The sequence below is a fragment of the Lissotriton helveticus genome, chromosome 3_2 (genome assembly GCF_964261635.1).
Source record: "Lissotriton helveticus chromosome 3_2, aLisHel1.1, whole genome shotgun sequence".
Taxonomy (NCBI): Eukaryota; Metazoa; Chordata; class Amphibia; order Caudata; family Salamandridae; genus Lissotriton; species Lissotriton helveticus.
This window is the reverse complement of record NC_136062.1, coordinates 197,690,727-197,712,399: the sequence shown is the minus strand read 5'-3', so window position 1 is coordinate 197,712,399 and position 21,673 is coordinate 197,690,727. Positions and strand designations below refer to the sequence as shown.

General features: G+C 44.2%; 1 protein-coding gene across 7 annotated transcripts in view; it reads right to left on the bottom strand.

The window, feature by feature from the left end:
* REC114 (REC114 meiotic recombination protein) overlaps positions 1-21,673 on the bottom strand; it is a 1,622,368-nt gene that overhangs the window by 119,117 nt on the left and 1,481,578 nt on the right. Inside the window, exon 6 of one of the 7 annotated variants that reach the window (XM_078685058.1) lies at positions 14,069-14,396. The exons of the other annotated variants lie outside the window; for them this stretch is intronic. Coding sequence (XP_078541184.1) covers positions 14,379-14,396 — 18 coding nt within the window. The 3' untranslated portion in view covers positions 14,069-14,378. Of the gene's footprint in view, positions 1-14,068; positions 14,397-21,673 lie in introns of those variants that run through there. 7 annotated transcript variants of the gene reach the window in all.

The window sequence follows — 21,673 nt, the reverse complement described above, 5'->3', positions numbered from 1 at the left end:
AAGACGAAGACAAATGTGACTCATACCGCCCTCTTTCGTTGTTAAACGTAGACACGAAAATAATAGCTAGTCTGCTGGCTGATAGGTTAAAACCTCTTATGCCCCTGTTAATAAGGCCTGACCAGTCCGGATTCATCCCTGATAGAGCCACCACACATAACACACGCACATTGTTTGCACTGGCACACTATCTGGCTCCTGAAACGAAGGCTGTGGCAGTCTTGCTTGACGCCGCAAAGGCATTTGACACTATCGGCTGGCCCTTTATTCAGGCAGTGCTGGTGCGTATGGGATTCCCGATGATTTTTCTGGGATGGATATCAATGTTATACACTGATTTGACTGCACGCATTAGAGTGAACAAGTACATTTCGGACCCAATCCCCATAGGCCGAGGCACTCGGCAAGGTTGCCCACTCTCACCAATGTTATTCGCATTAATTTTAGAACCGCTAGCTTGTAAAATCCGACAACATCATCACTACTCTGCACTTCAAATGCCCTCCCGTCCCATACACATCTCGCTTTATGCGGACGACATGGTGTTATATGTAAAAAACCCCGAACAGCATTTGAATCCGCTTTTACGGGAATACATAAAATTTGGTCAAAAGTCTGGACTGCAGATAAATTGGGATAAATCACTTATCTTATCACTGACGGACAGCACACGCCCAACACAATTAGACTACCCACTGGAATGGCAGGAGGAACCAACGAAATATTTGGGTGTGTGGTTCCACAGAGACCCGGAATTGGTCATACGGACGAATTACGGGCGTACCATAGCGACCCTTGAAGACAAAATTAAAAGGTGGAAAAGACTTCCCTTGTCCTTGGCAGATAGAGCCGCGATCGTAAAAATGGTACTTCTGCCAAAGTTCCTGTACTTATTCAATAATATTCCAATCAAACCTCCTGCAGCAGTATTCCGTAGCATCAATACGTTGGTACTTTACTTGCTTTGGGCAGGCAAACAGGCGAGGATGGAGCTGCGCACCATGACACTGCCATATGCTAGGGGGGGATTTAAGGTCCCAGACTTCTACCTGTACTACTTATGCGCTCAAGCGCAATTCGCGCATTTCTGGTACCACAGTATACCCTTTTTGACACATGTGGCTGTGGAAGCGGGAGATGCGGATCCGATTCCTCTATCTAACATACTGACACATAAACGCCCTAGGCTACATGATCACGATATCAATCCGGTTAATACGACCACGGAGGCATGGAGATTGATGGGAAAGGCAGCGCACAGCTTACCACTATATGCACCAGGGCTTCCACTAGCGCACCACCCGGCCCTTTCGGTCACACAGGAACAGATTGGTATGGATCTGCTTAAGCGGGCTGGCTTAGACACGCTGGGGGATCTGTATATGAATGGTGAATTCCAGACCCTGGACAAAATGCAATACATCTGCAACCCATCCCTGCTCTTCAGCTTTAATTACTATCGGCTACAGAGAGCACTTCGGGAACACTACCCCACGCATCCAGAAGAACCAAAGACACTGGAACCCCTGCAACTGCTCCTCACCACTCCCACAGCGTCACACCTAGTATCTAAGCTATACACGAGCATACAGGGAGCTGTAGGGGGGAACACAGACAAAGCTAAGGACAAATGGAACTCTGGGCTGGGGGAACCTCTAGCGGATAATGAATGGGAAGCCGCATGTATGCTTACTGGCATGTTGACATCAAATGGTAACCTGAAAATCATTCATTACAAATATCTGCATCAAGTGTATCATACGCCTCAACGACTATATAAATATGGTTTGAGAGACGACTCGAAATGCTGCAGATGTAACCAAGATGATGCAGACTTCATGCATCTAGCTTGGCACTGTCGCAAGGTAGCCGGATACTGGGAGCAGGTCATGCAGGTTTTGGGTGAAATGCTCGGAGTGTCTGTGCTGTGTGACGTTAAAATCTGTCTGTTGGGTATTGTTCCACAGCTTAGAGCTTTGAAACGCAAATTCTGTGTAGTTGCACTACTGTTAGCTAAAAGAAGAGTGTCCCTCCATTGGAACAGCAGGAGAGTCCCGGAGGTAAAACACTGGATTGAAGATATGGTGTATTGTCGTGACACACTCAATACATACGAAGAGGAGTTGCCGATCGGATCTAGACCTAAAGACTATTGGGGATTCCTACGCACATATTTATTAACGCATGGCGCGTCGGACTCGGACGCGGACACTGAGTGATATATTAATCTGAAGGTGCGAATAGAGCGTATTAATGTATAGTATTGGCACTGAGGAGGACGGATGCTGTGGTGCAGATTATTAGTAGCGAGAAGGGGATCACTTGTTGGGTAATATGTTGTTACTTTAAGTTCTGTTAAGTTCAATGAACAAAAAAAAAGGGTAAAAATGTAAGAATACTAACGAACACATAGACGAGTATGGCACTGTGACCAGCGTCTGGACTGTATGATACTACGCCGCCGGTCCATTGGATGTCGGCTGATGGGCTGTGTTCAACTAACACCAGCTGTATCTGCTGTGAGAACTTGTAGCCGGCCCGTTGGGGTTGTAGGCGATTCCTATGTATTTCTTTATATGCGATGAACAGTGCAATCAACTTTCTTGCATCAACAAAATAAAAAAAAATAAAAAAAAGACTGTACCCCAAGTGTCACAGTCCTCCACGTGTGGTGCGATTCCCATTGGAAGACAGATAGTCAGAATCCTGTGTTTTTCTAACGGGGTGGTGTCTGGAAACACCGCCTCTATTTGGGTGATTTTTTGTGCTAACCAGAATGGTATTTGTTCCCGTTTAGCTGGTACTTTACCTAGGCAGGATTGTATGTTCTGTGGTGTAATTTTATTTGTGTTCCCCTGGTGAGGGGTCAGCTGTGGAATTTTAATTGCTGGTTGAATTGTTGAAGTCCACATCACATATTGGACTAATTGTCTATGTAATTTTATTAATTGTTTTAGCTGTGTTAAAAGCTCTGCTTGAGACATCCCATTGATGTCTGGATGTGGTGTGTATCCGGCTAGGACCGGCCACGTTGCTCCTGGTCTACCTAATGGACCGAGCCTGGTGATGTGATTATTATGTTTTAGGGCGCCATTAAATAAGAGCAGATGCTCTTGAAATTTAAGTGGTACTTCCACCTCCTCGAAAGGAGTGTACTCATTAGGAGGGTCTTCTGTTTTGTAATAGTGGAAGTACTTTGTTACAGCATTTGCTGCTGGAAAATGTATCCATGAATAATATACCTCTGTCTGCCGATATTCGTGTGCCTCAATCACGAATATGACTGTGCCACCTCTAGGTGTCAGTCCATTTTCTATAAGTTTTAAAGTTATAGATTTCCTCTTGATGACCGGGATGAGTATTATATCCGGGTCAGCTTCTTGCAGTGCATTATCAGCTGCTGCGAGTTCAGTTGCTATCCTAACTGTCTCTCTTTCTTCATCACTGTCTACCATTTTACCGACAGGAAGGTTATTTAGTTTGTTTGCAGATCAGGTTTCTTATGGAAACAAAGATTAGATGCACAATATTTTGGAACAGTGTATCCTTCAACGTTGACTAAACCAAGAACCATACATAGGAGTTTCCTCCTGCGAGGTCTGGCGGATATTACCTTTTACCCACTCCAGACGTCTTTGGAGTATTATGGGAGAAAAGGGGTCTGAGTGAAAAAGCACGACTGAGTTACTCTAAATGTCTTACGTTAGTTTTATCGCCCTTCCAAACGCGTTGGGCGCCATGTAGTGTAGTTCCTATTATCCCAATAGGCTCTGCGCATTGGAATAATACCTTCAATAGTATAGGCCTAGATCAGACGTTAACTAGGTCTACTACTGTCGATATTAGACTTAAAGTTTTGGGTTTTGCCAGCTAGCTCAGAGTTCACTAGAAACTTTCTCGAATAGGCAAGGAGGAGTTGAACCTCCCTGGATAGACAAGAAGGGATTTAGTTTCTGACAACCATAGAACATGACAACTTTGCTCTCCCCTAATCAAGAGTGTATCTCTAGAGTCGTGTGAAAACAAAAGACGACTTATTTTACTCAGTCAGTACGTGCATTCTTAGTCTCACCAGATTGTAGAGAAAAGGAAGAGACGGGCGTGTTCAATAAAAGATGTTATTTATTGATCAGTCTCTTTTCTCATACAAGAGAAATGGATCGATATTATTGCAATACTTATGGTTAAGTAAAGTGCATACAATAAAAGCAGAAGTATAAAATAATACTGTAAAAACATTGATATGGTTTCTAAGCCATATGAAGGTTTAAAATGAATACATACACATATACATTTGACTAATCGTACTCAACTGGTGTTTCTAACTACGCCTACCCCGTGTACCTGACCTAAGTCTAATACGTGGGCGGGAATAGAAAGTAGCAGTTTAAGTTAAGTTTGTTTTGCCAAGTGACTGACTAAAGAATTCTCTGCAAGGGGTTATTCAGTTCTGTACCTGGAATCTAGGATGAATGAGGGATGGTATCTCTCGTCTCTGGTCTCGATATTCCAGGCGGCCTGCGAGGGCTACCCGGAAGCGCCGGAGCTGGATTTTCTCGGCAGGAGAAAAGCAGCGTCTCGTTCTCAGCGCGTCAGGAAGGCGGGGCTGCGCCAGCGGGGTCTGCTCTGCTCTGGGCTTCGGCAAGTCTGGCTGCTCCGATCTCGTCACCACCGCGTGTGTTTGCATAGGGCAATATCGGTAATATTTATACCTTTAAGGTGCCGAGATTGACGTAAGGATGGACATAGATACGTCAATAAGGATGTCATACGACCTGGTCGTTAGCACATTCTTTTGCTGAAGTTCTCGGTGAAATCAAAACAATGGCCGCAGGGTTTTTCCCAGGTCTGTCATAGGTTTGATTTGTTTTGAGAACTCCGTATGCCTTATCAGGGGCTGGAGGAATATCGCTTGTCTAATTAGATGGCAAGCGTTATGACCTAATCAGATAACACGTTCCTGTGCCGTAGTGTGGCTTTATCAGATAACGGTTCCTGCATCATGGGGGTTTTCTGCCTCATGGGATGGCTGCTAGTTAACTTGTTAACCAGAATAGGGTCAGGAATAGGGGGATCGATACAGAACCTATAGGAATACATCACAACACACTCGGTAACTCTGGGCATTAAGCTTGCCTCATCTCTACAATGGTCCCCCACAGACGCCGGGGATGCCTGGTTTCACCCTGGAGATACCCAGAAAGGGACCATCTCACAGGGAAAACCAGGACGGGTTCCCCAGCGGTCTACAGCGCCAGGACACTCGGGTAGAGTAACAGTGCGCTTTACAAGAATCCCACATTTACATTTATATAACGCCTTGGAATTAAAAATAATAAAACATGCACAGTACCGAGCATTGAGGTTTTGGGACACTTAAGGTACTTTACCGGAATGGCATTTAACTAACTCGTATAACCAACACACTGGTGCATGTTAAGTTTTGTTTTAAAATGAAGGTTGGATGGGGTGTGTAGAGTGCCACCCGGTCTCTACTGTACAATGTTCCAGGTGTTACGACCGGAGGGCCGGGCGCTGCCTGAAGGTATAAATAAATGCGGGAGCGACCGCGCGAGGCTCTGAAAGCTATACCATCCACATTGAATGTGCGTGCCATATAGTACTGCCGGGCCTCGTGGCAAGCGAGAGGCATAACCGTGTCCCCAGGGCTCTGGGGCATAACGCTAATGACCTGGGGCCCGATGTAGGTCACCAAATACCGGTCGGTAACGGCCGAATTCGGCCGTTACCGACCGGTATTTGGTGATTGAGATGTAGGGGCCATTATTTTACAGAATCGGTAAATTTACCTAATCGGTAAATTTACCGATTCTGTAAAATACCGAATCGGTAATTTTACCGATTCGGTAAATCCCAGATGTAGGTAGCACTGTTTACAGTGCTACAGGCCTTCAGAATTCGGTATTTTATCACCCAATACAATTGGGTGGGAAAATACCGAATTCAGGTGTACATGCACATTTGTGCATGTACACCTGTGCCATGTGACACACAAGCCTGGAATTGGGGTGCTACAGGGTGTCAAAGTGACACCCCATTCACCCTTGCAGGATTCGGTATTTACCGATTCGGTATTTCCCATTGATTCCTATGGGCTTCAAGGCCCATAGGAATCAATGGGAAATAGCGATTCGGTATTTACCGATTCGGTAAATACCGAATCGTACAGAATCTGTAATTTATTACCTACATCTGTCTGCTTCCGATTTACCGACTCTTAAATACCGAATCGGTATGATTCGGTATTTAAGAGTCGGTAACTCGGAATTACCTACATCGGGCCCCTGATGTTTTCATGAATTCTTGCAATATCCTCTGCGCATCATTACGTGTAGTCCCAGTTTCATCCCTGATAGTTAGGACCGTCTGCGGAGCACGTCCTTCCCAAATTTTAGATGCCAATATTTTACCAGGTCTACCTCCTTCGCCGTAGGATCTTACAATGGTGCGTTTGGCTATATATTTAAGTTTGTCTTTTGCGTATGACTGGTATTCCGACATTACAACCTTTATGTCCCCCAATACTTTTGCATTTTGTGTACTTTCATATTCACATTCTAAAATAGTTTTAATTTATGTAATTAAGCTGCCTAAGGATATAATTCTAAATTCCTGCGTTTGTACAGACTCCCCTAATTGTAGCTTTAAAAGCTTCCCACAGCAGGCTAGGATCTTCAGTGGTGGGCTCATTTAACGCAAAGTGGTCTGCGATAGCCGTACTAATGGTATCCGTGTATACAGAGTCTAACATTGCTTTCGCAATAGCGTGTGGCATGTGGTGTGGTATATTAACGGACAGCAGTACTGGATTATGATCAGACAACGTTCTGGGTAAGTGCATTATAGCCCGTGTCCACAGTACTGCGTCTTCGGTTCCAACCCAATAATCTATACGTGACTAACTGTTATGTGCTGCTGATATGTGTGTGGCATCCATACGTCCCGGAATTTTGATTCTCCAGATGTCATTAAGGTGCATCTCAGTCATAATGTCTTTCAATTTCCCCATTTCCTTTCGATGTGGTTCCGTAGTTATGCCCGATCTGTCAAGGTGTTCATCCAGCACGAGATTAAAATCCCCCCCCCACTCCAAAATAAAGTCCTGTCTGTTAAATCATGTAATTTTTGCCAGATCGTATGATAAAAATCAGGGTCGTCAGTATTTGGGCCATATGTGTTAATGAATGCTAGCCGCTGTCCCCAAAGCTTCCCTGTGACAATAACGTATCTCCCCTGGTCATCAACAGTAGTAGTTCTACAGTAAATTGCGTCCCTTTTTTATTAGGATAATAACCGCTCTAGAGTATGAGGAGTACATTAAATTATGAATTCTCTCCACCCATTTACGTCCGATGTGACTGTCAGAGTGAGGAGCAATATGTGTTTCTTGTAAAAGAGCAATATCAATAGTGGATGTGGTCAGGACTACATCATTAATGCAGATTAAACGTTGTCTACAACAGTGGAGTACTCCTGACAACCACCCAATCGTTATGCAAAGAGGAGTATTAGACATTGCAAAGCAACATTACCCTTCCCTTCTCGGTATCAGAGTGGTTCACCGTGGCTGATCAGCCAGTAGTTCAAATAGGAAATGCCATAGTTTACTCTCCTAAATACATGGGGCTCCCATAGTCCGAATATAGTCCCACAGTCATCCCCAGTTCCCGGATGCTAACGTACTACTATTCATTAAGCTCCTTTTAGTTCTTAGTTCGTCTTGATGCATCTATAGGGAGACCCACTTCTCAAAAATTGTAAGAGCAATTAAATGTCTCTTTGTTTCTCATCATAGTCGTAATGTTCACCCCCACCAGTATAGAACGGTATAAGGGCATCTCATACTTTACCACCACATGTTCCAGCATCTCCATTCTCTACCAAACAATAATTGTAGCTAGCCACATGATGCTCGATCCGTTCTGTTGTGACCGGATGAAGTCCGTATAGCGCAGCCACCCAATAAGAGTCTCTTGCAGCAACTCCTTTACTGGCTAAACCTATTCCGAGTCGTGGTTTTGTACATCCCTTTTCTGCTATTTACGCCTACTGATTATTTTCTTAGTGAGGTCTTGAGCTGCTGTTGGTGTTTGGAGAATCGTGGAGCGACCTTCCCATGTCACCTTCAGTCAAGCGGGATAGAGCATTGCATACTCTATACCCAAGTCACGCAGCTTCTTTTTGGCCGGGGTGAAGTCCTTTCGCGCTAGTTGTACTGCCATTGTAAAGTCTGGGTAAAATGCCAGCGTGTTACCTTGATATGTCACCTGACCGGGCCATCCGTAGTACAACATCTCTATCCCTGTAATTAAGGATACGGGCAACTATGGGTCTTTTGTTGGTGCACCTGGCGGCGGTCGCGGGGCCAATGATCTATGTGCACGTTCCACTATAAGGACCGCTGAGAAATGTTCTGTACCAAACATTGAACAAAGCATTTCCTCCACATATGTTTCCATCCGTCATGTGTTAGTGGATTCTGGAATGCCCTCAATCCGTATGTTATTACAATAAGATCTCGCTTCTCATGCGCTTTATTTTCTATAACCTCCAACAGTTTCTCCAATCCTGTGCATTTACTGGTCGTGGCATGCGCTTCATCCTCCACTGCCGTAATACGATTCCCAGCTTCGTCCAGTCGCTCACCTTGCTTATCTAACTTTGCTGACATGTTATCGACCCGCTGGGTGAGAGTATCCAGTTTCCCGTTTATATCTTGCAGACTTTTTTGGATCGCCTGAAGGACACTTTCCATTACGTTACCAGTTGCAGATTCAGTTTCAAGTTTGCTGTCGGAGTGTGCAGTTGCACCCTTTGTTTGTCTCCTTGCTTCAAATGAGAGCTTGGATTGCTGTTTGTCTGGCTTACCCATGATGTTGCTAGCCGACACTCCAGGATATGATAAGGATCGCCTTAGTGCACCCAGTTCAAAATTAGCACTATATGTCGTTGTCTCCTCTCAGAAAGGCACACTCCTGATCCTTAGTTTTGTCCACCTCCAGGGATCACAACACCACCACTCAGCTCATGGTCTATTCACAACAGGAGCAGTATACGTATTCAGAGGCAGTTGGCATCTAAAGCAGCCCACAATATCTTGTTGTAGGTTACCTCTAAGACTCCAGGCGCATGCAATATATAGCGTATGCCAGCAGCTCTATCCAATTGTCTGTAACAGACCCCATGTTGTGCATCCAGTAATTGGCAGCCCCAGTCGCAGCATCTGTGTATGCGCCATATTTTCTGCACAAGCGGAGCTATATGGTATTGTTCACTTCCATGTGCCCCAACATGGCACCAAATTGGTTTCGCTCCAGATTGGCAGGGATCATGATCCTAGATCGTACAGTTGCTACAGAGACCACCTCAGCACTGCATCCCGTGTCAGCAGACACAGCACAGGGCCAGACTCCCCACTGTCTAGCAGTATGGCGATCTAAACACTTGTGCAGGGCAATAACGGAGGTCACTCACAGCTGCATCTTGTTGCCAATTCACAGGCGATACTGGCAAACATCAACTACAGATTTGTTTTCCTTGCGGCCGCCATTTTGTATGGGGATGCTCAATCTTACCGCAGCTCCTAATCCTGCTAGCATGCCGATCAGCACCTAATTCAACAGTCTCTTTCTTTGGCGCTGAAAGGTAGCTGGCTTCCCCGTTTCAATCTTCACGTTCCCCCGCTTGCAACTCTGCAATTAGCCCGGTTCAACTGTATTTCAGAGGGCCGCCATTTTGCACTGATCCGCCGCACCACACCGCCAGTATCCACTCACAATGATGCCGCTTTCACTGCACTTAGCAATACCTCACTCCTGCACAGTGTGGGGCCCAAATAAAGTGCACTGCCCACTTTACCAAGTTGTCGTTGCCATCGCTTTCTCCACGCTCATCCGCTCACAGCCCTGCAATCACTCCGGTTCTGCTGTAGCTTAGGGCGCCGCCATTTTGCATAGATCAGTCTCGCCTCACAGCCAAGACTTGCTCAGAATGCTGCCGCTGTCACCTTACTGTGCAATATCTCCCTCCTGCCCAATGTGGGGCCCAGAGAATGTCCGCTGCCCACTTTTCCAACTTATCGCCAGTGCTGAGCCCAAAATACAGCTCCCGGCGCTTACTGTACGGTCGTTTCTCGGGCTGCCACCATGTGGTGTGGTACCGTTCTCTCCGTGTCAGCAGTCCACAAGCACAATTTTACAACCTCCACTGATCTTCACAGGCCTCTCGTTCCGCTCACGTTAACAACCACCTCTTCCGAATCCCATTTCTGCCAAAATCGATCAGGTTTGCATACGCATATCCAATATTGTCGCCGATCAATGTGCCTGACCGGCAGAGCTGTCTCAACAGGCAGCCATTCCGCAGTGTGCCCTCTAGCACCCCGTGGTGTTTCTTGATTTAAAGTAGATGTGAGGATTAGCATGCAAGATATGTTTGCATCTATTTCACTCGCCTCGTGGATACAGAGGTCACCATTTTCAGGGTGTATTCAGACTGAATACAGTCTCTAAGAGACCAACCCTGCCCACGGAAGCTGAAAAGCTGTTTTTGCAAGTGCTAAAGTCATTTGATGTGGAGTATCAAGCAAAGACACGCTTTCAGCAGCTGGCTAGCATTAATTCTATCAGCTCTGCAGATATATTCGGAGAAGATGAGGTGACTGATGGAGTCGGATCCTTCGGCAGGCATGTGTTTCTGCTTTGAAACACATTGGGAACACTGAACTTTGGAGATTGGTTTCACTTTGTGTCAGCACTTTGGGTGAGAGATCGCTCACCGCAGTAAGAGTATTTCTATTTGCATATTGTTTCACTGTGGGACTGTTTTGTGGAAGCGGGTGCAATGTGGTACGTTTTGTGTTTAGGGAACTGTGGTCCTTATTGGTGTGTAAATTTGGGAGAGCTTAGTGCTCCAGTTTTGCCCTTTTACAGAGGTGTTCCCTATTCCAGAGGTTATGGGGTGGTGTTGTTAAGTGCCCCAGTTTAGTTTTTTCTTGAGTGGGGTTTGCAGTTGTGAGAGGTGTGTGCCCCAGTTCAATCTGTAGAAGTTTTGGGAGTTAAGTGCCCATGTTTGTGCTAGTGCCCCAAATTTCGTTGCCAGGGTGGTGAGGGCCCTTTTGCAGTGTGGTGTGGGAGCTAAGGGCCAGATGTAGGTGGCCAATTACCGGTCGGTAACGGCCGAATTCGGCCGTTACCGACCGGTAATTGGATTTTGAGATGTAGGGCATGCATTTACAGAATCGGTATTTTACCGATTCTGTATTTACCGATTCGGTAAAATTACCGATTCGGTAAATACAGACTCGGTAAAATACCGATTCTGTAAATGCAGATGTAGCTGGCACATGTCAGAGTGCCACAGGGCTTTAAGAATCGGTATTTTACCACCCAATCCAATTGGGTGGTAAAATACCGAATCCAGGTGTGCATGCACATGTGTACATGCACACCTGTGCCATGTGGCACACAGACATGCCCTTAGGGCATCTCTGTGTGCCACATGGCGCACATGCCTATCTTTGGGGTGCTAGAGGGTGTCAAAGTGACACCCCCTGCACCCTTGCTAAAATCGGTATTTACCGAATCGGTAATTACAGATTCGGTATTACCCATTGATTCCTATGGGCTTCAGGGCCCATAGGAATCAATGGGCAATACCGATTCGGTATTTACAGAATCGGTAAATATCGAATCTTAATGATTCGGTATTTACCGATTCTGAAATACCTACATCCCCCCCTCTATTTTACCACTTCTTAAATACCGAATCGGTATGATTCGGTATTTAAGAAGTGGTAAAATAAAATTACCTACATCTGGCCCAAAGTGCCCTAATTTCTGCATGAAGCCTTGAATGGAGACCTCAGATAAGAGATTGCTTACCGGAGCCTTCCAATTCCTCCTTGATTATTATGCCTATATTCTTTTTGCATTTCCTAAAAAGTACCTCTATTCACTTTATAACATAGTGTCTTGAGTGTGTGGTTAGTGCCCAGTGCTACAATTCAGTTTTGATGAAAAGTTTGTAGTGGGACTACAGAGTGTACTCTTTTCAGTGGGGGAGGTCGTGGGGGTGTTTACTTATACAATTCAGTCATTGTGTTGTTTTAAGGGTTAGTATTCTCCAGTGTACCCTATTTAGGGGAGGTTCTAGTTTTCAGTTTTTCAGGCTGAGTACCCTGTGGTGCACCCTATTTAGGGGAGGTTAGCAACCATCTCTTCCGATTCCCATTTCTGCCAAAATCTATCAGGTTTGCATCCGCATATCCAATATTGTCGCCAATTAATGTGCTTGACCGGCGGAGCTGTCTCAACAGGCAGCCATTCCAAAGTGCGCCCTCTAGCACCCCATGGTGTTTCTTGATTTAAAGTAGATGTAAGGATTAGCATGCAAGATATGTTTGCATCTATTTCACTCGCCTAGTGGATACAGAGGTCACCATTTTCAGGCTGTATTCAGACTGAATACAGTCTCTAAGAGACCAACCCTGCCCACGGAAGCTGAAAAGCTGTTTTTGCAAGTTCCAAAGTAATTTGATGTGGAGTATCAAGCAAAGTCACGCTGGCTAGCAGTAATTCTATCAGCTCTGCAGATATATTCGGAGAAGATGAGGTGACTGATGGAGTTGGGTCCCTTGGCAGGCATGTGTTTCTGCTTTGAAACACATTGGGAACACTGAACTTTGGACATTGGTTTCACTTTGTGTCAGCACTTTGGGTGAGAGATCGCTCACCGCAGTAAGAGTATTTCTCTTTGCATATTGTTTCACTGTGGGACTGTTTTGTGGAAGTGGGAGAAATGTGGTACGTTTTGTTTTTAGGGAACTATGGACCTTATTGGTGTGTAAAGTTGGGAGAGCTTAGGGGCACATGCATCAATGTTCCGTTTTGCGAATCGTTATTTTTGAATTTTAAGGAATCGCATTTTGCGATTCGCAAAACGGAATGCATCATCATTTTTGCATTTTTTTAAGGAATCGCTATTTTTCGCTATTTTTTGCGAATTCGCTTTTGAAGAGCGAATTTTAATGCGATTCCTTATTTTGCGAATTCGCAAAAAATTCGCAAAATTGCGAATTCGCATATTGATGCATTACAATGAGGACACACCCAGGAAGCCTACACTAATTGAAAGCACCTGAGAGACAGTTTGAACTAGGGAGTGGCAGTTGGTCAGTACTGCTTGCTTTGCTGAACCTGAGGGACTGTTTTTTGAGAGCTGCTGCAGAGGGAGAAATGGAATCAGAAGGTGGAAGTCAAGACCAACATCCAAGAAAAAGAAAGATTAAGTTTAGTGAGCAGGAGTTGCAGATATTAATAGAGGAGGTTGCTGAAAGGCAAGAGGAGCTTTTTGGGAAATTATCTTGGAAGGTTCCAGAGGCAGTGAAAAGGAAACATTGGCTGGCCATTCAAGCCAAGGTAAATGCTGTGGGGGTTGCCCACAGAGACATCACCAACCTGCAGAAAAGGTGGTATGATATACGCTCACGCGCAAAAGAAAGGATTGCGACAAGGATAAAAAGTGCGAAAAAAACTGGTGGAGGCCCTCCCAAGGACATACCTACTACCCCCCTTGAGGATTTGGTTGAGGGGACGCTTGTGACTGAAGCTGTGATTGGAGTCATTCAGATTGACACATCTGAGCATGCTGGCACTTCACAAGGTATGTGTACATTGTAAATAGCTCATGTTTTATTTTTCCAGGCCTTTGTTGTGCTAGATGTCATTAGACATATTTAATCCCTTTTTAACATCCCTTTAAGAGTAGGACACTTTGCTTTCTCATTTTGGCTTTGAAAAAGGCATTTAATCAAATGAAGCAGTGCATCATGGGAAATGTAGTTTTTCTTAAAAAATGTTATGCACATGTAAAATTCTCAAACATGAAAATATGACTGGAAACATCACATAAATAAAAATAAACATGCTTGTTTTCAAAAAAATTTAATAATGTAGACAAGTGCAAAGCAATGTACATTAACTCAAGTAATTTGAAAACATACTTATAATAAATTGAATTTTTCACTTGTAGATACTGAGAAAGAAACTGAAATATATGTCTCAGAGGAAAACAACAAGGAATCTGAGAACACATGTGAGCCACAGTCCAAATCATTTTCTACTCCTGATAATAATTTGCAAATTAGGAAGAGAGTGCGACAGCTTCTGGACTCAGACATTGAGTAAGAAAATATTGTCACTGAAGTCACAAAACAAACTGCAGCAATCCCAGACAACACTGAAAAACAGTCATGTCAGCGCAAAAGACTTCAAAAATTCATCAGGAGAAAGCCAAGGTCCACAGTCCAAAGAGACTCCTTAGATGATAGCACCCATGCCAATGTTGTAGAGGTAAAATTATTGAAAGTGCAGCGTCTGCAAGGGAAGGACATGAGAATCATGAAGGGGAAACTCAGTGATATCAATGAAAATGTAATTTCTATGAACAAAAATCTAACTAAACTAACAAAAGTGATTGAATCTGCACAAAAGGCCTCATGTTCACAATTTGACCGCATAGCTACTGCTTTGGAGAACATCACTCAGGGAATGGAAAGCCAGAGAATTGCAAATTGCAATAGACATATGAGGTCAATTGCAGGCATGCACACATATGCCAGGGCATTAAACAGAGTTACATGCAGCAATGCAAGAGTAATGAAAAATACAATTTCCATGCAAAAGGCCATCCAGCAATGTTGTGATGTACTCTGTGATGGTATGATGACCATGAAAAGTGCTGCAACTGAGATGCAGTCTAAAGATAATTTTGTTAAACTTGATGAAGGGGGGGCAAATGTAGATAATAAAGCCAGCAAAGAAATAATAAAACCTAAAGATTTGCCTGACCGCCGTAGTGCAAGAGGTCTACATATGACTGCAGGAAATTCTACAAAATCTGAAAATGTCAAAACCAGAGCATTAGGTTTGCGTGGTAGAAAGAAATAAGTTACATTTAAAAATACATAATGGTGCTTTGATTTCATTATTTTGTCTAATTCACACCTTCACTGATTGCACGTTGTATTCTTTTACTCATAACATTGTAAGCAATAATATACCTAGAAGTGCCATGCTCTACCATCTTTTGTGATCTGTTTAACAAAAGTATGACAAAGACATTACATTAAACTCACCTTTGGTTAAAAATAGTGTTGAGTGATTTCTGCCCTTCTTCTCCTCCCTTCTGCTGCGTCAGGTCCATGCAATCTGTGTTGAGGTTGTGGAGGCTGATTGTCAATATTTGGCAGCATATCCTCAATATCAAGTTCAAGGCCTCTCCTAGTAGCTATGTTGTGGAGGATAGCACAAGTTGCAACAATTTTGCAGCAGACATCTGGACGGTATTGCAATGCACCACCTGTCATATGGAGTACCCTAAACCTAGACTTCATGACACCAAAAGTCCTCTCAATGATACTGCGGGTTGAGATGTGGGCATGGTTGTATTGCTGTTCTTTGTGGGTATTTGGAGTCAGATAAGGTGTGAGAATGTATGACCTCAAACCATATGCACTATCACCTAATTTAAAAAAATACATGTTGAAAATGAGTAACAATTACATGCAAGAGCATGACATTTAAAAACTTCTCATATTTTAAGATTTAATTTACCTAGTAAATATCCATCACCAAATTCTCCAGCAAGCAAGCGAGCATGGATGGCACTGTGTTTAAAAATGTAGGAGTCATGAGCACTCCCTGGATAACTTGCAACTAAATCAGTGATAATTCCTTTAGCATTGCAGACTGTTTGAATATTTAATGAATGATAATTTTTCCTGTTTCTAAAAATGTATTCATTGGAAGAAGGTGGACAAATGGGAACACGAGTTCCATCTACACATCCTATTACATGTGGAAAATGTGCCATGTTGTAGAACTCTAATTTAGTCTGCAGTAACTCCTGCTGAGTTGTAGGGAATCTTATGTGATGGTTTATTCTCTGTAGCATTGCATTTAGAAAGTCTCTAAAAAATCTGGACAATGCACTCTGTGACACCCCCCCAGCAACAGCTATGACCCCTTGAAAGGAGCCAGAGGCTAGTAGATGAAGACAACATAACACCTGTACATGGGTGGGTATAGCTTGAGTCCTAGCTGTTTGCCTCTGCAATATGGGGTCAAGTTCTGCTATCAGATCTAAAATGGAGTCTACATTAAGCCTATACTTGTCATATATGTCTGCCTGTGTCTGCCCAAGCAAAGTGATGCGCAATCTAAAGATTCTTTCACTCAGTACTCTTCGCCTCCTCCCTGCTGCTCTCAAACGCAACCTACGTGCCATCACAATTGCTGCTGCCATCCTGGAAGAGTTCCAGAGGGCCTGTAAGAGCCCTTTTATAGTTGCCTGATCAATTGCACATGTTTCATTTTTTTAGAAAAAATTAGCACCTGCTCACACTTCTTCTTAATTTAGGAATTCCTAATAGCGATTTCTACTTAATTCGCAAATTGCGAATTTTCATGCATACCGTTTTTCGCAAATATTTTAAGAATTCCTTAAATTTGCGAATTTTATGCGACTCACAAACCCGATTGCGAGTAAATAAGGAATCGCAAACTATATTGCGATTCCTTAACATGGAAAAATTTGATGCATACCAAAAACAGAAATTGCATTCGCAAACGGCTAATTTTAGCGATTCGCACTGTTTGCGAATGCAATTTCTGTTGATGCATGTGCCCCAGTGCTCTAGTTTTGCTCTTTTACAGAGGTGTTCCCTATTTCAGAGGTTATGGGGTGGTGTTGCTAAGTGCCCCAGTTTAGTTTTTTTTTTGTGGATTGTGAAGATGTGAGAGTTGTGTGCCCCAGTTCAATTTGGAGAGGTTTTGGGAGTTAAGTGCCCATGTTTGTGCTAGTGCCCCAAATTTTGTTGCTAGGGTGGTGAGGGCCCTTTTGCAGTGTGGTGTGGGAGCTAAGTGCCCTAATTTCTGCATGGAGCCTTGTGTGGAGACCTCAGATAAGAGATTGTTTACCAGAGCCTTACAATTCCTCCTTGATTAGTATGCCTATATTCTTTTTGCATTTCCTATATGGGTGAGTAAGGGCAAAGTACCTCTATTCACTTTATAACATAGTGTCTTGAGTGTGTGATTAGGGCCCAGTGCTACAATTCAGTTTTGATGAAAAGTTTGTAGTGGGACTACGCAGAGTGTACTCTTTTCAGTGGGGGAGGTCGTGGGGGTGTTTACTTATACAATGCAGTCATTGTATTGTTTTAAGGGTTAGTACTCTCCAGTGTGCCCTATTTAGGGGAGGTTCTAGTTTTCAGTTTTCCAGGGTGAGTACCATGTGGTGCACCCTATTTAGGGGAGGTTGCAGTTTTCAGTTTTCCAGGGTGAGTAACCTGTGCTGTACCTCTAGTTAGGGGAGGTTGTAGTTTTCAGTTTTACAGTGCGAGTACCCTGTGGTGTACCTTACGCAGGGGAGGTTTTGTTGTTTGTTGGTAGTCTATGCCCCATATCAAGTCATTTCCACTAGAGAATTATTTTTCACAGCCGGTTTCCGTATTTCTAAGTGTAAGAGACACCATGAAGCTTGTAAAATATTAAGGGGATATCAAAGCACAAGCCGTACCAATGTGCGTTGCGATTGTAAGCTCACAAACAGTAATTAAGTATTGACGGTGCGTGTCAGTTTATGTTTATGATGCAATCAGAAATGTCCTTCCAATTTCATTCATTTGCAAAGATGTTGTTCATCCCATAAATAAATTAAATAGCGAGACACGTGGTTTCAACTTGGACATATAATCATAATTAATCGGATGTATTGTGCACTTGCAAGTGCATTTATAGACTGTAACTGTGTAAAGCCTTTGACAACACTGCCACCTAGTGGATTTCAGTAGTATTTAATGTGTGGTTCATTTAATTTAAAAAAAACAACAATAGGATGGTCACAATATATCAATCAATCAATAACACTTTTATTTGATTTAGTTAAAAATCATAAAAGATTGTAAAAGCACATTATATATAATGATTAAAAAGTGGTAGTTGGAAAAGTACAAAAGATAAAAACAATGTGTCGTCATTAGTCAATCCTCATCAGCAGTTGAAATAAGAAATATGAACTTTATAGTCGGTACAATCTAAAAGTACTAGGATATTCATTGAGGAGAGATCAGAGAATTGTGCAGGAGCTGATGAGAAGGGACCAGTCAGTATCGTAAGAGGCACTCAGGCTGATTCTTGTGTATTATCTAGTTCTTTGGCTGGCATTTCCCAAAACGTAATGGCTTTGCGTCCTGTTGGATTGACGAACCTCCCAGGCATTCAATGACAGCTGCTCTGCACGTCCTTAACTGGTTTTGCCTGAAAATCTTGCGAAGCACAGTTTTTCTAGTTTCTAGAAGCGAAGGGCAGATGCATAGGAGGTGTAGTAGTGTCTCTTCTCCCTGTCCACACAGTGTGCATCCTTTCGTCGGCCATGTACGCTTCCATTTCGGGGTCAAGTCCTTCGTGGGGAAGTTCCCCAACCGTAGCATCATCAGACAATGCTTTTTGTGCTGTGAGAAGTGTTCTGACAGATATTGTTGTGGTTTCAGGATCTGATAAGAATGAATCACTGCCCATGCGTGTTTTGTTTTCGCAAAGGCAGGTTTGTCCGTAAACAGAGAAGTTTGTTTGGTTGCAGTGTTCACAATTTTTCTTAACACGGAGTAGGAAGTGATTGTGTGCCAGGCCTCTTCAAGGTGTAGGTCTGTGAGTGATTCTTTTAATACGGTGACAATGGAGTTATTTTGCCTTGCTTGCCGTTCAATTTCTGCCCAGCAAGAGTGGGCTAAGGTATTTTCCTCTGCTTGCCTCATCCGCCAGTAATATTTGGCCATCGCTCCTTGTCGGGCTGATTTCAGTTTTTTAAGCCCATATTCCAGTCGTATCTGTGACTGGGAGATGTACCTGAGGATTGAGAACAGACTCTTAAAGAGACTCGACTGGGCTTGGTTTAAGGTGGCTGCATCTTTTGTGTTCATCAGTTCTGACCCGTATGATATAGTTGGAATACATTTTGCTGCAATTACCTTTAGCAGGTGACCAGTTGAACACAACAGCTTTTAAACTTCCTCTCTAGAGTTTTAAAGGCGTAATGGAGTTGTTTTGCTTTTGTTTTTCCTTGGTCTAGCTGGTGGTTAAAATTGAGATTGTGATCGAGTTGGAACCCATGATATTTGTACGAATCCACCTGGGATATTGGTTTGTCATGTAGATTCCAGATTATTTTGCCTTTTGGCCCTGTTTTCCGATGTTTAGAAAAGCATAACACCTTGGTTTTCTTGAGGTTTATTGTTAATTGGGCTGTAATCGTATATATTCCTAGTTGGGTCATTGATTGCTACAGACCAATCGGTGTTTGTGATAGGAGAACAATATCGTCTCCATATTGGAGGCTGGTGATTGGCGTGTTACCCAGTTTTGGGGGGTCAGTTCGAACTTGTTGGAGGTGCTTCTCAAGGTCACAGTGTAGATGTTTAATAGGCAGGGGGCTACTATGCACCTCTGTTTCAATCCGTTTTTGGTTTGAATCTTGCTTGTTATGCTGCGCCCGTCTCCTATCCGCACTTGTACCAACGTGTCTGAGTAAAGGTTGATTATTGCCACCATAAGTTTGGTAGGTGCCCCCCAATTGCGCATTTTGGCCCATAAACTAGCTCTTGGTACTTTATCGAACGCTGCTTTAAGATCGATGAAGCACTCGTACAGAGTTCTTGATTTTGCGAATGCTTTTTCGGCTAGGAGTGCAACCGCGGAAATGTTAGTAAGAGTGCCCATTCCTGCCCGAAAACCGGTTTGTGTGTTTGGGATCAGATTTGTTCGGCTCACCCAATCTTCTAGATCTACCAGCCGATTCGAAGCATAATTCCTGGCCTCATCGTCAATTAGTGCTATCATTCTATAGTTGCAAAAACAACAATTGATGGACAGAATGCAGAACAATGTCATACATTCACCCCAGTACAGAGATCTGGGCCTAAATCCATCGTTTTTTTGCACTCCACACCACCCCAGGTCAGACATGGCCATATGCAAATCAGCCTTGACCCTGTGCCTCATGGGAACAGTCCAGCCCGAACTGCCAAGCCATGTCTTTCCTGGACCGGAATCAAGCATCCAAGAACCGGTTTCTGGCTATCAGCCGTCATCAGCCTGGATAGCTTTACTCCAGTGGTGTGGAGAGCATGGGACTCACGTCTGAGCATACCCATCCCACTCGGGGTGACAAATGCAAAAACAACAATTGATGGACAGAATGCAGAACAATGTCATACATTCACCCCAGTACAGAGATCTGGGCCTAAATCCATTGTTTTTTTGCACTCCACACCACCCCAGGTCAGACACGGCCATATGAAAAGCAACCTTGACCCTGTGCCTCATGGAAACAGTCCAGCCCAAACTGCCAAGCCATGTCTTTCCTGGACCGGAATCAAGCATCCAAGGACCGGTCCAGGGTGTGAACGTGAAGACCGGAATTGCCGATCTGCGTGCTCCTGCGACCTATCGTCCTGCTCCGGTGGGGGGTGTCCCTGCTCCGGTGGGACACCGGAGCAGGACGATAGGTCGCAGGAGCACGCAAATCGGCAATTCCGGTCTTCTCTCCCTGCCAGGTGACCCAGGAGGCTTTAACAGCAATTAGCAAGTTAAAGCAGAGGGAATCCCCCTCTAACACGTATAGCACCTTAGCGAGTGCGACACTTTTTTAACACACACCAATCACTTAATAAACTTAAGGCCTGGCTGAAACATGTAGACCACACAGGACGTAGGAGCTCATAATTCACTCCATAACGTCCACTTGCCTTTTATCTGCTAGCAGGGGCCCAGACAATAAAATTATCCTTATACCCTCGGGAACTGGGACCCACTGCATAGCTTTTAAACATCACGTTCACACCCACTTATCACAGCACACTCAGTAAGTATACCAGCTCCTCAGTAATCTGGAGTCGCAGCACACCCGGGACACATTCGGTGTCACTGTGGTGGGCCCGATGATGAAGCACGCCACCAACTAGGTTGGTGGGTGAGGGCTTCATGATCAAACCTAATGGTTTGCCTACAGACGTACCCTCTGAGTCTCGGCGACACAACTAAGCTAGTCCTTTCTTGATACTACATATAAACCAGGGAATCCGGACTAGCTTATCTAGTCCTCTCTCTCCATTTTGATTTGCTGACCCCTTGATAGTGCCCAGAGCAGAGCCCTGCTGGGCAAGAGAAAGAAGGAAGAGGAGAACCTCAGAAAGGGGAGCAGAGAGTGGATCCACAGCCTTTGCTGTGCACCATACCACAAATCTGTTCCACCTGCAGGCGTATACCGACTTTGTGGAGGGACGCCTGGCTGCAGAATGACATTACAGACTTCAGGAGGCAAGTCAAATGGCCTCAACTCTCGTCGCTCAATCTCCAAGCTTGTAGGTGGAGACTGGACAGGTTCGGGTGGAGAACCGTCCCCTGCTGCTGCGACAGAAGGTCCTCCCGAAGAGGCAGACGAATCGGGGGATCGACTGACATGCTGAGTAGCTCGGGATACCAGTATCTTCGTGCCCAGTCCGGAGCTACAAGGATAACCTGGGCCCGGTCGCGCCTGATCTTCTTCAGCACTCTGGGCAGAAGTAGTATACGCGTACAATAGACCGCAACTC